This window comes from Pipistrellus kuhlii, unplaced genomic scaffold (genome assembly GCF_014108245.1).
Source record: "Pipistrellus kuhlii isolate mPipKuh1 unplaced genomic scaffold, mPipKuh1.p scaffold_m20_p_4, whole genome shotgun sequence".
Classification (NCBI taxonomy): Eukaryota; Metazoa; Chordata; class Mammalia; order Chiroptera; family Vespertilionidae; genus Pipistrellus; species Pipistrellus kuhlii.
The window spans coordinates 91,610,005-91,623,863 of record NW_023425540.1 but is presented as its reverse complement, the minus strand read 5'-3'; the positions used below and the strand labels follow the sequence as shown (position 1 = coordinate 91,623,863).

Sequence of the window (13,859 nt, the reverse complement as noted above, 5' to 3'; positions counted from 1 at the left end):
TTTCTTTCGCGCGGGATGCTACACTCGGAGCTGGGGCGGCGTTTTCTTCTCACGCATCCGTCATACGGCCTTAGCCAATCACAGCCAGGCACTGATTCTATTGGCTGTCGTCCGACCAATCCGAAGAGACGCACCAGCCTGCAAAGCCGCAAGGCGGCGTCACAACATTACCCGCGTCGCAGACAACACCCTCCCGCCCCCGCCCAGCGTCCGTGCGTGCAAGCAAGCGCGCCCACCGATGGCCAATGGGAGCGTCCTTAGCCGGGCGCGCTCACCGAAAACTGCGGGCGTGCTCGTCCCCGGCGCTTCGCCCCGCCCCTCTCCCAGCGATCTCCGCCCGGGTCCCGCCCCGCGCTCCGCCCTTGCGGTCTCCTTCGGCCGCCGTAGCCGGAACTGCTGCTGTGCGCGGCTGGCCGGGTCTCCGGGAGGCTGAGCGGCGGCGGCAGCATCGGCTCCCGCAGCCCAGTCAGCCGCACCCCGGCTGCGGAGGGGACGTGCCGGGGCAGGCGGTGCCGGGGCAGGCGTCGCTGGTCGACTGTTTCCGAAGCGGGAGCACAACACCGGCGTAGCGGTCTTGCTGCAGTCGGGGACCGGGGCTGCCCGGCCCGGCCGGATCTGCGGGCACCCGGGAGGCCCCCGGAGGGCCCGGGAAGCCAGGCTGCTGCGAGGCATTGATGAAAAAGGTGACCGGAGGCTGGGGCTCGAGAGGGGTAGGCCGCCTCGACCGGCTGTCATGGCGATGCCAGGCTCCCTGCTTGGGTGAGGGCTGCGGAGGAGCGGCCTGTTCCCTTGCCACAGTAGTTACGCACGCGGTGCTTTGTCGGAGCGACTCCGGGGAGTCCGGACCGAGAAGGGTTGCCTTGGCAGTGAGCTTTGTGTGCAGCCAGAAATCGGTTAGAGAAGGGAAGGCATTGCTTCTTCCTTCCCGAAGCGTGACAAAAGGCGTCAAGCTGAGATTGGGCTTGAGGCGATTCCATCTCTGCAGGTTCAGGAAGTAATGTTGGAGGCTTTCCTTTAAAGGTTTTATCCTCCTGTTTTCCTTTAACCATAGGGGAAACCTCAGAAATGTGACGATATCCTTTAAATTCTGAAAAGCTCTGTCCTTTGGTGTTTAGTTTAGTGTCTTAACATTCAACCTGGCAAACAGGCAAGTTTATTCGGTTGTGGTTGATACACGCCTTGCCTGAGCCCTTGTGTTGACGGTGGGTAGCTTTCAGGCCCCTGGGAAATAGGATTCTCCACATTATAAACAAGAGGAAGGCCCTTTTGGGTCCTTTCAGATTTCTTTAAACATAAATAGAAAGGTTGAGAAGCGAATACTGAGAAGTCCTGTGCAATGAAATGCTTTACGTTTGGCTATTTGTTTTCGTTGGCAGGGTGTTTTGTTTTGTGGGCTGTTTTTTTAACCAGCACGAATTCAAATGATTTAGATCAATTACAACAAATGAAAACTGTTTAGAGATTATTTTGTGACTGAATACATCAGAGCAGGAGTAGGTATTACTATGGTTTTTACTCATTTCCAAACCTTTCTGTGAAAGGTCCTTGCCCCTGTTTACTGTATTTTGTTGCTAACCTTGATGCCTTGTTCTTCTTTCCTTTTAAATGGAAAATGTTCTCGTCCTTAGCAGTTGTGTTCAGTTTGACAAACACAGTTTGAGCATAGCATGGACACCTGTTGAGGAATCTGATTGTCTTTCTTCTTTATCGCACGTACACATTATTTCCCTGCCTATCATGTTGATAAGTACCTGATTCTCTTCGTTTATTTCTGAGTGTGTCTGTCTTCTGGGTTGCTTTTCAGAGTCATGGCATTTTATTGTTGTTGACATTTCATGTGGCAGTGGGTCACCGTGCTAATGAAGAATTTTTATTAATGGTTACCAAGAGTTTTAACACAATTGTCTTCTATCCATTTGGACCCGGACATACTGTGCCATCGCTTTCTCGGATGGCTCCATCGTGTTCCATGCAACAGGCTCCTTTGTTGCAAAAAAACCCCAAAACTTTAAATTCCTAAATCCCCGCGGCAGTACCCATCTCCCACCCTGGGAACCACGATTCCCAGAAACCCCGAGCTTATTATTCTTTATGTCTGTTTAAAAATAAGCAGGCGGACGGCCGGGCCGCCGGGCCGCCATGGAGTTCCCTGTGCACACCGGCCAGCCCGCGCCTCTCCCCTCCTGCCGGGGTGGATCCGGGCCCCTCGCTCCCACTCCAGGGCCCGCTCCGGGGGCCGGCGCGGGGGGCAGGTGCGCGGGCCAGGTGCCACGCGCGTTTGGGGGGCCGGGAGGGGTCGGGCTGGGGGGGTGGAGCGCGGGCGCCAAGGCCCAGCCGGCCAGGGCGGCCCGGGGAGCGAGGCCGACGCGCAGGCTCCTCGCCTCGCAGGCCATGAGCCGCGGCCCCGTCGGGTGAGTGGTTTTGGGCCGCGACGCCGGTACCGGGGACCCCGAACCTCGAGTCCCGGACGCGGGACCCCGGGTCCCTTTCGACCCCGACGGGCTGGGGCGGGCGCCGCGCGGGCAGGGCCATCTGGGCGCGGCCGCCGAGCTGCCGCCCGGTGCCCCCGGCGCCCCTGCGTCCTCGGCCCCGGGGTCCGGGCCGCGGGGCTCGGGGTCCGGGGTCCCGGGTCCGGGGCGGCCGGCCGGGCCGGGCGGCGGCGGGCGGGCCGGGCGAGGACCTGGAACAAACAACGGCGGCCATGTTGAGAGGGAGGCGGGCGGCTAAACTTCGCGGCGGCGGCGCCTCACCGGGGCCCCTCTCCTCCTCTCCCGCAGGATGACAGTGAAGTTGGGAGACGGCGGCGGCGGGGAGGACGGACTCAAGAGGCTGGGCAAGCGGGCTGCCGACGAGGATGCGCTGGAGGGCGAGGGCGCCGGCGGCGGGGATCCGGCCGAGGACGGCGGTGGCACAAAGAGGGACGGCAAGACCCCCCGGGGCGGCGGCGCCCCGGCCCCCGCGAGCGGCCCGCAGGCCCCGTCGCCGCCGCCCGCCTGCCCCCAGGACCAGCACCACTTCCTCCGCTCCAGCGTGCGGCCGCAGAGCAAGCGGCTCCGGAAGGACTCGGCGGGCGCCGGGGGCAGCGGCGGCAGCAGCACCAGTGGCTCCGGGCCTCGCGGGAAAGGTAGGGGGACCCCAGGCCCTTCGAGGATGTGCCCTGCGCTCTCTCACCTTCGTGCCTTCCCTGCAGCTCCTGATCCCGCTCCTGCATTTGTCCCCAATTTGGGGTTGCACTCTGGAGAAGTGCCCTGTTTCTCCTCCCAAGAGGCTGTTCCTCCCTATGTTTAAACCATGATAAAAGACAGGAAGTATCCTGTCTTTGGGCAAGTACAATAGATTCTTGAAGGTTGTTTTTTTTCCCCCCTCCTCAAAGGATCATTGATGATGCAGGCTGTTTTGTGTAGCAAACAGTAGTTTAGAAATGGAGAGAGAAAATACTGCAGCATCTTAGCCAGACCTCAGATGGTGGAGATACAACAAAGGAATGGGCTTTTGAAACTTATTTGGGGGAAGGTTGATAAGAAGCCAAAAATATTCCAGGATCTGACTTGGGCACTTTATCCTCTACTTCAAGTATTCTAGGCTCAAAAGTTATTAAGGGCATCAAGACGTGTCTTTTACGTCCTTTGAGTTTTGATGCCCTGGAAAGAATTCCCCTCTAGGGTAGGAAGTAGTGAAAACATTTGTGGCCTGATTTAAAAGAACAACAGTCGACAAAGTTTGTCAAGGTATTCTGAGGCGATTGAGAAGATTTCAGCTTTCCTAGGATCCCTAACCAAAGTAATAAAACCACATGTCAGTTTTGTTTCTGATGTGCTGGTTCTCCATTATTTTCTTTTATCCTTTTCTGTTTCAGCGTTCTGCTTTTCTTCAATTGTACAAGTGAATTGCTCTTAACATCCCTTTTGTTTCAGGCCAAATATGTAGCACTTTTGTAGATAGCAAATGTAATGTAAATTTCCAGTGAGTTTTTCATGGAAAAAACTTTCACTTAGCTCCTTGGTAGATGGTCCTGATAGTTTTAAAAAGTAAATATTTTGGAAACTAACAAGAGAACCCAAATGTGTGTCGTTAAACTTGCTTTTTCTATCTCATTCTCAATTGAAATGGCCTTACTCATTTTTTGGTAAAGAATTTTGATGTAAGTATTCTTACTTAAAGACGTAAGTAGTTTAGTTCATCCCAGAAACGAAAACTTGCCTCATAAATATAGTTTGGATGTGATAGCTGCTGATTGGTTAGGAAAATAATAACTTATTTTACTAACTTCGTTTGTTTTGTAAAAAAAAATAGCTTTTCATTCCTAGTTACAGGTGTGTCTAAGTTAAGCTCCATGAGTGCTTTCAAGAGTTTGTGGCTTCAGTCTCCCTGAATCTGGAGTCCAGTCAGAGCTCACTGCCTGTCGTCCTGGCCCTCTGACCTTGGTCTACTCACTTGGCCTCTTGAATCTGCTTTTCCATCAGAGAGGTGTCCGCACCTGTGAAATGAGGAACAGCAGCGACTGCTCCATTCTCTCAAAGTCTGGCTGCGAAGTGAGCCGAGGTGCTGGTGTGAAAGCCCTGTCACCTGTAAATGACTACGTCTCTGTGAGATGCTAAAACTTGAGTGGTTGCTATATTTCTAGCGAGCAGGTAGTTAGGGGAAGTTTGCTATCACTTGCATGGTTGGGTGTGACTTGCAAAAAGGTTTCCTGGAATAGCCTTGAATCAAGTCCTTGGTGCTTCTGTTTTTAGTTCCTGTCCCCAGATGTGTGGCTCGGAGCAGCAATCGACTTTTCTTAGTAAAATGGAAATTTGTTAGAATGTGTGCTTCTTGTAACTTATGTATTTTCCTACTTTAGCAGGCAAATGTTTCTTTAAATAAATAATAAAGCTAAGCTATACATATAATGGTGTTTTTTAGGAGAGGAGTAGGACATGTATCTCCTTTTCTTTACAGAACTCAGCCGGCCAGTTGCCCGTGGGCCCCTCTTTACAGTGCTTGAGCTTGGGCTGCCGGATCCTTTGGATCCTCCTCTCCACACCCAGCACCTCAGGGCATCCCCTCCTTATGCCTCAGGGCACCCTCTGCTCCCTGGCCTCCATTAGCAGCCAGAAAAGAAGGCCTTGTGACAACATGCTGCTAACCTTTGGAAATCATTCTTAGAGAAGCATTGGCTTACCGGATATGGAAATCTCCATTTGGGGTGGTGAGCACGGGTCATTAAGGAAATGAACAGTGTAGAAGGCCCTTGAATTCTGTCCTTGATGAAATGGTTATGAGATGCCCTAGGAGCCTAACTCCTGTTTATCTCTAGAAGACTATGGTAAAATTTCACTTAAAGTCACAACATTTATCAACGATGTTAAGTGAGAACTTTCTGTACTGGCATTTTTCTTGTATTTCTCTTCAGAAAAATATAATTCCTGTTATGATTAAGAAATGATCACAGTCTGGTCATTAGAGGTCCCTTTGGTTGATTACTTACTGCTCTTGCCAGTTTTCAGTCGTGAGAATCTTGCAGTGAGTTTGGAGAAGATTGTGGCGAAAGGGAAGTCCTCCTTGCTTTGCTTCTGTCCACACAACTTTTTGTTTTCTTTATAAAAACAGACTTTTGTCAACTTCAATGAAAAATAATTTTTTCTAGTATAATTTTGAATTGATAAAGAGAAAGTGGCTAAGATTTAGGGTCTCTGTGCCAGGCATCTTGCATCTCAGTTACTTTACTTTTGAATAGGTGCAGAAACTGAAGTTTTTGTTTAAATGACATGCTTAACCTAAACGGAATGCATGCTGCAGATGTGAAACCAATAACTCTACTTGAGGCCAAAGCAAATGTTTCTGCAGCCGTACCGTGCTGCCCAGAGTGATCCAAGAGTGCATTTGAGACTGAAAACCAGAATTCACAGATCCATGAGAACATGGGCCAGGAGACAGAGGCCCCCATGCCCTTCTCTGTTTGGCAGTTCAACTCTGAATGAACTAGTACATCTCAATTCCTTTGTCTATAAAGGGGATACCAGTGCCTGCCTCGGCAGAGCAAACACCACAACCACGTCTTTGCAACCAGGTCCTTACAAGGCCGAGCTTAATGGGCTCCCAGTCCTTCTCTATGGGAAATGCGCCTGGCTTTGGGATTGGGGGCTTCAGGCTGAGTCTGAGCAAGTGGATGGGGGAGAAGAAGGTTCTCTGCAGTGATAGCTGGTTTAGGTCCCAGGAGTTCCCTCAAGCTCCTGCCCTGTCAGTACAGTTGGGCTGAGGGCGTGCCTGAGGTGGGATAGAGCCTTCTGTTTTCATTGTGTCATGTGCCCCTTATCTGCCCCTCTTACCCCATCTCCCCAACTTTGGCTCCACTTGCAAGGGGAGCTAGTCACAAGACCTGCTGTCTCCACAACCGGGCCATGTCAGCTGACTTAACTGTGCTTGTGCTTAGGGATCATTAAGTCTCTGTACAGAATATACTTACATTTCACATAATCTTTTGCCTGCAGCTTCTGGGTGTCTTTAAAAGCTGTCTTGCCCTAGCCAGTTTGGCTCAGTGGATAGAGCATCCGCCTCGGCCTGAAGAGGACTGGGTTTGATTCCGGTCATGGCACATACCTCAGGTGCAGGCTTGATCCCTAGCTTTGGTTGGGGCACATGTGGGAGGCAGTCATTTGATGTGTCTCTTACATCGATATTTCTCTCTATCTCCCCTCCCCTTAAAACATTCTTCAGTGAGGATTAAAAACTAAAAAAAGATGTCTTATGCAATATCTCACTCTTATTTGGTCAAACTTTTTTTTTTTTTTAAATATATTTTATTGATTTTTTACAGAGAGGAAGGGAAATAGATAGAGAGCTAGAAACGTCGATGAGAGAGAAACATCGACCAGCTGCCTCTTGCACATCCCCTACTGGGGATGTGCCCGCAACCAATGTACATGCCCTTGACCGGAATCGAGCCCGGGACCCCTCAGTCCGCAGACCGACGCTCTATCGCTGAGCCAAACCGGTTTTGGCTTATTTGGTCAAACTTTGAGAGACAAACCATATGAGAAAGAGGTTTGAACCAGCAGTCAGGAGACACCTCCCCGCAGAGCTGCTGCGTGGCTGGCCCAGCTGTGGGGCAAAGGAAAAGTTGCTCAACATGCCCAAGCCTTAGGTTCCTTACTTTCAAAATGGGTCTGGTGAGATAGTGGCTTGAAGGTGTGTTCACCTTAACACTCACTGTGCAGAATGGCTTTGTCCTGTGTGTGTTCTCAGGAGAGTGTTGTGAAAGGCAGATTGCCTAAAATCAAGATAGCTCTATATCTGGTGGGCTCTGCTTAGCCTTGACTCTGGGAGCACTGGGCAGGGAGTGGTGAGAGTGCACACTCCTCCTTCCAGGTGTGGCACTGCCTGCTGTGCCTGCTGCAGTTCCACCTCTCGTCTGCACTGTCATCACTGTCACTGCCCCTTTATCAAAGCATGGGGGCCAGGCCCCAGGCAACTGGGTGGAGTATGGCCACAAATTCTTTCCAAGTTCCCGCCCTCCATACTCTGTACAGAGGAAGGCCAACACGTCCGGTGGTCACAAGAGCGCTGCGGTCTTCCTGGTTTGGTTCAGTAAATGAGGTTTAATACAGTCATGTGCAGTGGTGACTGCATGGAGCCACCATGGCCACCCAAGCAGGAATGTCAAGTTTTGCTGAAAGGTGTCAGACTGTTGGGAGAAGAGGAGGAGGAGGAGTCCATTCCCCTGACTCTGTCTAGCACCCAGTGGCACCATCCCCTGTGGTGGCTGCACACAGTGGGAGACACAATAAATAATGCCAGCACATGGTCCTGTGGTGTGACATGACTCCCTGTGCACAGTAAGTCAGGAGATCTCTGTGTGGCCCAGCCTACTTGAAAGATGGAGCTGTTCAGGACAGAGGAATATATTGGTAAACCAGAGGGTCTTAGTAAATTAGTAAGTTCAGGGGAGTACAGGTTGCATTTGCTTCCTGTGAAAGATGTGGATAGATAGTATAGGTGAGGAGATGAGGTAACATTTGAATATTGGTTTGAAGACAGCTAAATTTTCTTTTGACTTTTGACATCAAAACTAATACCTCATTGACTTTTTTTTTAATCCTCATCTAAGGATTTATATATATTTCCCCCCACTGATTTCTAGAGAAACTGGAAGGGAGGGAAGAGGGGAGAGAGAGAGAAACATTGATGTGAGAGAGACCCATTGATTGTTTGCCTCCTGCATGTGCCCCTACTGGGGCTGGGGAATCTGCAGCCGGGGTACGTGCCCTTGACTAGGAATCAAACCCTCGACCCTTCAGTCTGTAGGTCGATGCTCTAAGCACTGATCCAAACTGTCCAGGGTGCTCATTGACTTTTAATGTCAAAACGACACAGTGTACATGTTCTGTACCCAAAGCTACACTGTGTTCTAGTAAAAAGCCTGCTCAGATTGGCCAGAGTCAGAGAGGCGGTCTATTAAAAAAAGAACTGGTGTTGCCTCGGAAGTGGCAATATAGAATATAGGCCTAAACCTATGTTTTAACTGTAAAATTAGGGGGTCGTCTTATACGCCGAAAAATATGGCAATGTAATCTCTGTGGTGTCTTTTGGAATTATCCTTTGCCAACCAAATATACTTTAGGATTTTCATTTCATGTGATACAGGTGTGACTTTTTTTATTTAAAGTTTTAAAAATTTAATTAACTAATTTTTAAATAATTCTTTAAAATATATATTACATGTGTTCCCTTTTTACTCCATTGACCCCCTCCAGCCTGCCCCCCATCCCCGCCCCAGGCCCTCACCACTCCATATATGTATGGCCTCATCTGTGTCTGTGGGCCAAGCATATATGCATACAAGATCCTTGATTGATTACCTCCCACCCACCCATCCTCCCCCACCTTCCCTCTGAGATCCCACACTCGGTTCCATGCTTCCATGTCTGGTTCCACTCCATTCATCAGGATATTTTGCTACTCAGATTCCACATATGAGTGAGATCATGTGATACTTGTCTATCTCTGACTGCAGGTGTGTCTTTTTTAGATTCCATGATAATATAAAGATAATAGGAATGATTTCAGATAGTAAAGTTGCAAATATAAAAATCTCTGTCATATATAGATGGTGGTGCTGCATAGAAGCATTTTATCACATTAAGTAATTGCAGTATTCTTAGCACTGAAGAACAGTGTGAGAAATGCCCCAAAAAAGACATTCTCTGGTATTTGTGGTTTGGATGGGCTATCAAGAATTACCTACATAAGACCATTAGAAATCTTCACATTATTTGAAGAAGAGGGCATATGTTTTAATAAAAATTGGGGTTTCACCCTAGCCTGTGTTCCTCATTGGCCAGCACATGCAAGGTTTGAGGGTTTGATTCCCAGTCAAGGTTACAGGTTCCATCCCCAGCCCTGGTCAGGGTGCATGCGGGGGGGGGGGGGGGGGGGGGCAGCCAATCAGTGTATCTCTCTCACATCAATGTTTCTCTCCCTCCCCCGCTACCTCCCTCTCTTCCACTCTCTAAAAGTCAATGGAAAAAAAGTCCTTGGGTGAGGATGAACAGCAGCAGAAAGTGGGGGATCATTGTGTTTTTCTCAAACATTTGTGGGAGGAGGAGGAGAGTCTTAGAGGCCAGCCCCTGGTCATAGTGTTGAGGATACGGAGCCTTGTGGAGTGCTGAGGATGGGGGGGCGATGTGGAGACCCCTGGCATGCAGAGGTGACTGGGACATGTCTTGGGACCACCAAGCTCCAGGTCATCTTCAGGTCATTGAAGAGGATGTCACGGAGCCCAGGGGCTCTGAGGGCCAGCTGGAGCATCTGCACTGGCTCTCAGACTGCATGGTGAGTGGTTGGGAAGGGTTCCCCATGAACACCTGCATGTGAAGCAGCTTTCTGAAGACAGATGGGCAGCTTGGCATTCTTCTGTTGAGGTGACACCTTTACTGGGATTGGCTGGTACCTTTTCTTTGTGTGACCTCGGTAGAGAGAGTGTCCCTCAGTCACAACGCTGCGTTCTGAATGCAAACCTGGCCATTCCAGCTTCTGACACTAATGGCACATGTTTTGAGAGGCATCTGTGGGAGATCTTGGCATTTTCGCCTTCCGCCTCAAAACCACGGGGTTTTGTGACCTGAGGTCGGTGTGTGGTGACGGAGCAGTTGCCCTCTCATACCACAGAAAAGGATGATGAGGGAGCATTCTGTGCCACGGTGGAAGGCAGGCATACCTGGAGCCGCACTTTTATTAGCTGAACTTGAATCATCTTTCTAGCTGAGGATGGCTCAGGGCATTATTGAATACCTTATGTTTGGTGGGTCTGTCACTGGAGATTTTTGCTTTTAAATATATTTTATTGATTTTTTTTTTTTTACAGAGGGGAAGTGAGAAGGATAGAGAGTTAGAAACATTGATGAGAGAGAAACATTGATCAGCTGCCTCCTGCACACCTCCTACCGGGGATGTGCCCGCAACCAAGGTACATGCCCTTGACCGGAATCGAACCTGGGACCTTTCAGTCCACAGGTCGATGCTTTATCTACTGAGCCAAACCGGTTAGGGCTGTCACTTGAGATTTTAATGTTCCTAACTCTTGGAAGGAAGTTCACCAAACGGCAGAGGAAAGCTCAGGACAATGAGTCATTGTATAATGTGACAGATTGTCATTACATCTTGTGTCTTACCTAAATTAAGTAACACAGCTTTGTTTTTAGAGGTAAACATCCTCCACAGTCCTGTCTCCTGCCGCTTACTTGCTGTGTGCCTTTGGGCAAGTCATTGTACCTCTTGGCTTTTTAATCTGTCATAGACTGAGGCTTGGATGTGGAGCCTCCATCCTAGAACCCTCTGATTCCCATAGCTCTGTGCGTAATAAAAATACTGAGGCAGTAGTGACCCTGGCAGTAGTCACCACACTGCTGTGTGTCCCCAGAGGAAAATGCCCAGGTTTGGAATAAGAGGCTTGCTTTCTGCTGTCTAGTGACTTTGGAACTTTTGGACTTTAGAATCTCAGTTTTCCCATTTCTGAAATGTGGATAATAACTATATGTATAAAAGCTTAAGCGTTCCTTCGAAATGTAGCTATGACCGGTGCACTGACCACCAGGGGGCAGACATTCAATGCAATGGCATGGAAACATTGAACCCGCCAAAACGGACTGATAAATCTCAGGGGAGAGGTAAGAGGTGGGAGAGATTAACCAAAGATCTTATATGCACACTAGAGGCCCTCCGTGCACCAGTTGGCTTCCTTGGCCTGGCCTGCAGGGATTGGGCTGAAACCAGCCCAGTGCATGGATTTGTGCACTGATGGGGTCCCTCGGCCTGGCCTGCAGGGATTGGGCCAAAACCGACAGTTCGACATTCCCCAAGGGGTCCCAGACTTTTTTTTTTTTTTTTTTTAAATATACATATATATTTTATTGGTTTTTTTACAGAGAGGAAGAGAGGAATAGAGAGTTAGAAACATCGATGAGAGAATCATCAATCAGCTGTCTCTTGCACACCCCCTACTGGGGATGTGCCTGCAACCAAGGTACATCCCTTGACCGGAATCGAACCCGGGACCTTTCAGTCCGCAGGCCGACACTCTCTCCACTGAGCCAAACCGGTTTCGGCGGGTCCCAGATTTTAAGAGGTCGCAGGCCAGGTTGAGGGACCCCACTGCATACCAGGCCTCTAGTCCTGTATAAATAAAAGCCTAATATGCTAAGTGTCTGATCGGTCGTCCGACTGTTCAACCAGCCTATGATGTGCACTGACCACTAAGGGGGCAGATGCTCCGACTGGTAGTTTAGCTTGCTGCTGGGGTCTGGCCAGTCGGGACTGCGAGATGGCCCGACACGCTCTGAGCCCTCCTCCGGTCTGGCCTGTGCCCTCTCGCAACTCAGGACCCCTCGGGGGATGTTGGAGAGCCGGTTTTGGCCCTGGCCTGATCCCTGTAGGCTAGAACGAGGGACCCTACCAGTGCATGAATATCGTGCACAGGGCCTCTAGTATACTATAAGGACAAAAAGTAGCAGTGTGTGAACCTGCTTTCCTGGTGCTGTAGAGTTCCCTTGGCTCCAGGCCTCTGCGAAATAAGCAGCTTCACATGTGCATCAGCTTCTTCAGTGAAAGACGGGGATGAATTTCTCCTCTTCAGGCAGTAAGAGGGAGGGCAGACTGAGGCCACGTGGCTGCCTCCCTCGAATGCAAGCTCTGGAGGGTAGATTGTAGCTGGGGTTGGTGGTTTAGGAGACCAGAGGAGAGGCAGTTAAGATTGTGTTACTTGATGTGGCACAGAGCTGGCTTGGGGAAATGGCAGTGGAAATGGGAAAGAGGAGAAGCCAGGTAGTACCCAGGCAACTGGAGGATTGTGGCACCGAAGTGGGTTGAGAGGGAAGTGTGGGCTCTGTTTTGGAGGCACTGGGGTCTAGGGCGGGCAAGGGGCCCAGGGAAGGCCCCTGCTCTGTGATCTTGGTTGACATTCTGAGCTTCCGTTGACATTTGCTTTGTTTGCGGCCTTGTGCCAACCTTGGGCATGGGAAAGTAAGACATTGTTCTTGCTTTCAAAGAGCACACTGTGGGGAGTCCTATTCTTGTACCTCTCTTCCCTTCAGGCTTCTTAGCTGCTGCTCATCGTGTAGACTCTTGCTATTACTCTTTGTAGCCTCAGACCCTAAGCCACAGAGGGAGGCTTGACTTTGGCCCTCCACTTTTTGCCAGGCTCCTTGCACTCACCCCTATTCCAGTGCCCACCCTGTCTTCAAATTGTCTTCTCTTTCCACTTCTTGCCTCTCTACCTCTATTCTCCTCACCTGCTTCCTTCTCAAGAAAGTCATCACCATTTTCATCTGAATTTTTCTGCCCTGATGGTAGCCTTTTCTGGTAAGCACCATCATGTTACACCAGCATCTCTTATCCTACTTCCTGTTTTTCATGCTTGACCTGGAGTCCTGGGCTGAGCCTGAGTTCAAGCGATGACGCATGTCTCTCATCTGAAATGTTAGGGATGGACCAGATGCCCTGGCGCTCTTTCTACCTGGAAGCTTGGTGATTCTACTTGACTTTTACAAGACATTATAAGCTGTAGAATGATGGGTACCAAGTGTTAAAAAGGGTTATTTGGGGGTGGTTTGCTTTCTTTCTTGAACATTTACATTGGCCTACTGAGGATGTATCATTTGGAACTATCAGAGGGAAGGGCTGAACATCTCTGCCCAGCAAGAGTGGCTGGCTGCTCTGAAGCCAGTTCGCTACCTCGTGTATCTTGGCAGAGCTGCTCCGACTGTTGTCTCTTCTTTCACAGCCATGGTTTTGGTTTATCCTGCACTTTACCCCTGAGGTCCCTCCCAGCTCTGAAATTCTCCCCGTCTGTTTTCCTTCACCACTCATCCTTGTCTTGGGTCACCAGTGCTGTGATCTGGTGAAATCTCAAAAAAGCTAGCAAGATAGCTGCATTGGAGGATTTTTAAATGCACGTCTGTTACTTTCAAGTACATCGAATGTCAGTGTGGGCTGGCAAAGGTAAACCAAAGGCTATGACTGTAGGGCCGGTTAGCAAATTGCTATTATTTTGGAAAAAGAGTTTAGTGAGTGTTCAATTAGAAGTGAAAAATGACTCGAGACTCTTTCCTGTGGGTGGTGCGGAGGTAGATAGGCAGCCCTCCTGAAATGACTAAAGGGAATCGTGGGCTTCAAGTCAACCAGAACTTACATTTAAGAGTGTTTTGTGTGTGGTTGCTTTAAAAATAATCCTTTATTGATTTCAGAGAAGTAGGGAGAGAGTCAGAAACATCAATGATGAGAAAGAATCATTGATTGGCTGCCTTTTGCACACCCACCACTGGGGATTGAGCCCGCAACCCGGGCATGTGCCCTTGGCTGGAATCAAACCGTGACTTCCTGGTTCA

General features: G+C 49.8%; 1 protein-coding gene across 10 annotated transcripts in view; it reads left to right on the top strand.

The window, feature by feature from the left end:
• Window positions 1-370: 370 nt before the first annotated feature.
• Window positions 371-13,859, top strand: part of CRAMP1 (cramped chromatin regulator homolog 1) — a 76,034-nt gene continuing 62,545 nt past the window's right edge. For 5 of the 10 annotated variants that reach the window (XM_045571467.1, XM_045571465.1, XM_045571461.1 and 2 more), the window contains exons 1-2: window positions 372-683; window positions 2,778-3,124. In XM_045571467.1, the coding sequence (XP_045427423.1) occupies window positions 2,779-3,124 (346 nt within the window). In that variant the 5' untranslated portion in view covers window positions 372-683; window position 2,778. Of the gene's footprint in view, window positions 685-1,445; window positions 1,498-2,777; window positions 3,125-13,859 lie in introns of all 10 variants that reach the window. The other 5 variants (XM_036410472.2, XM_045571466.1, XM_045571463.1 and 2 more) reach the window with 4 other exon arrangements.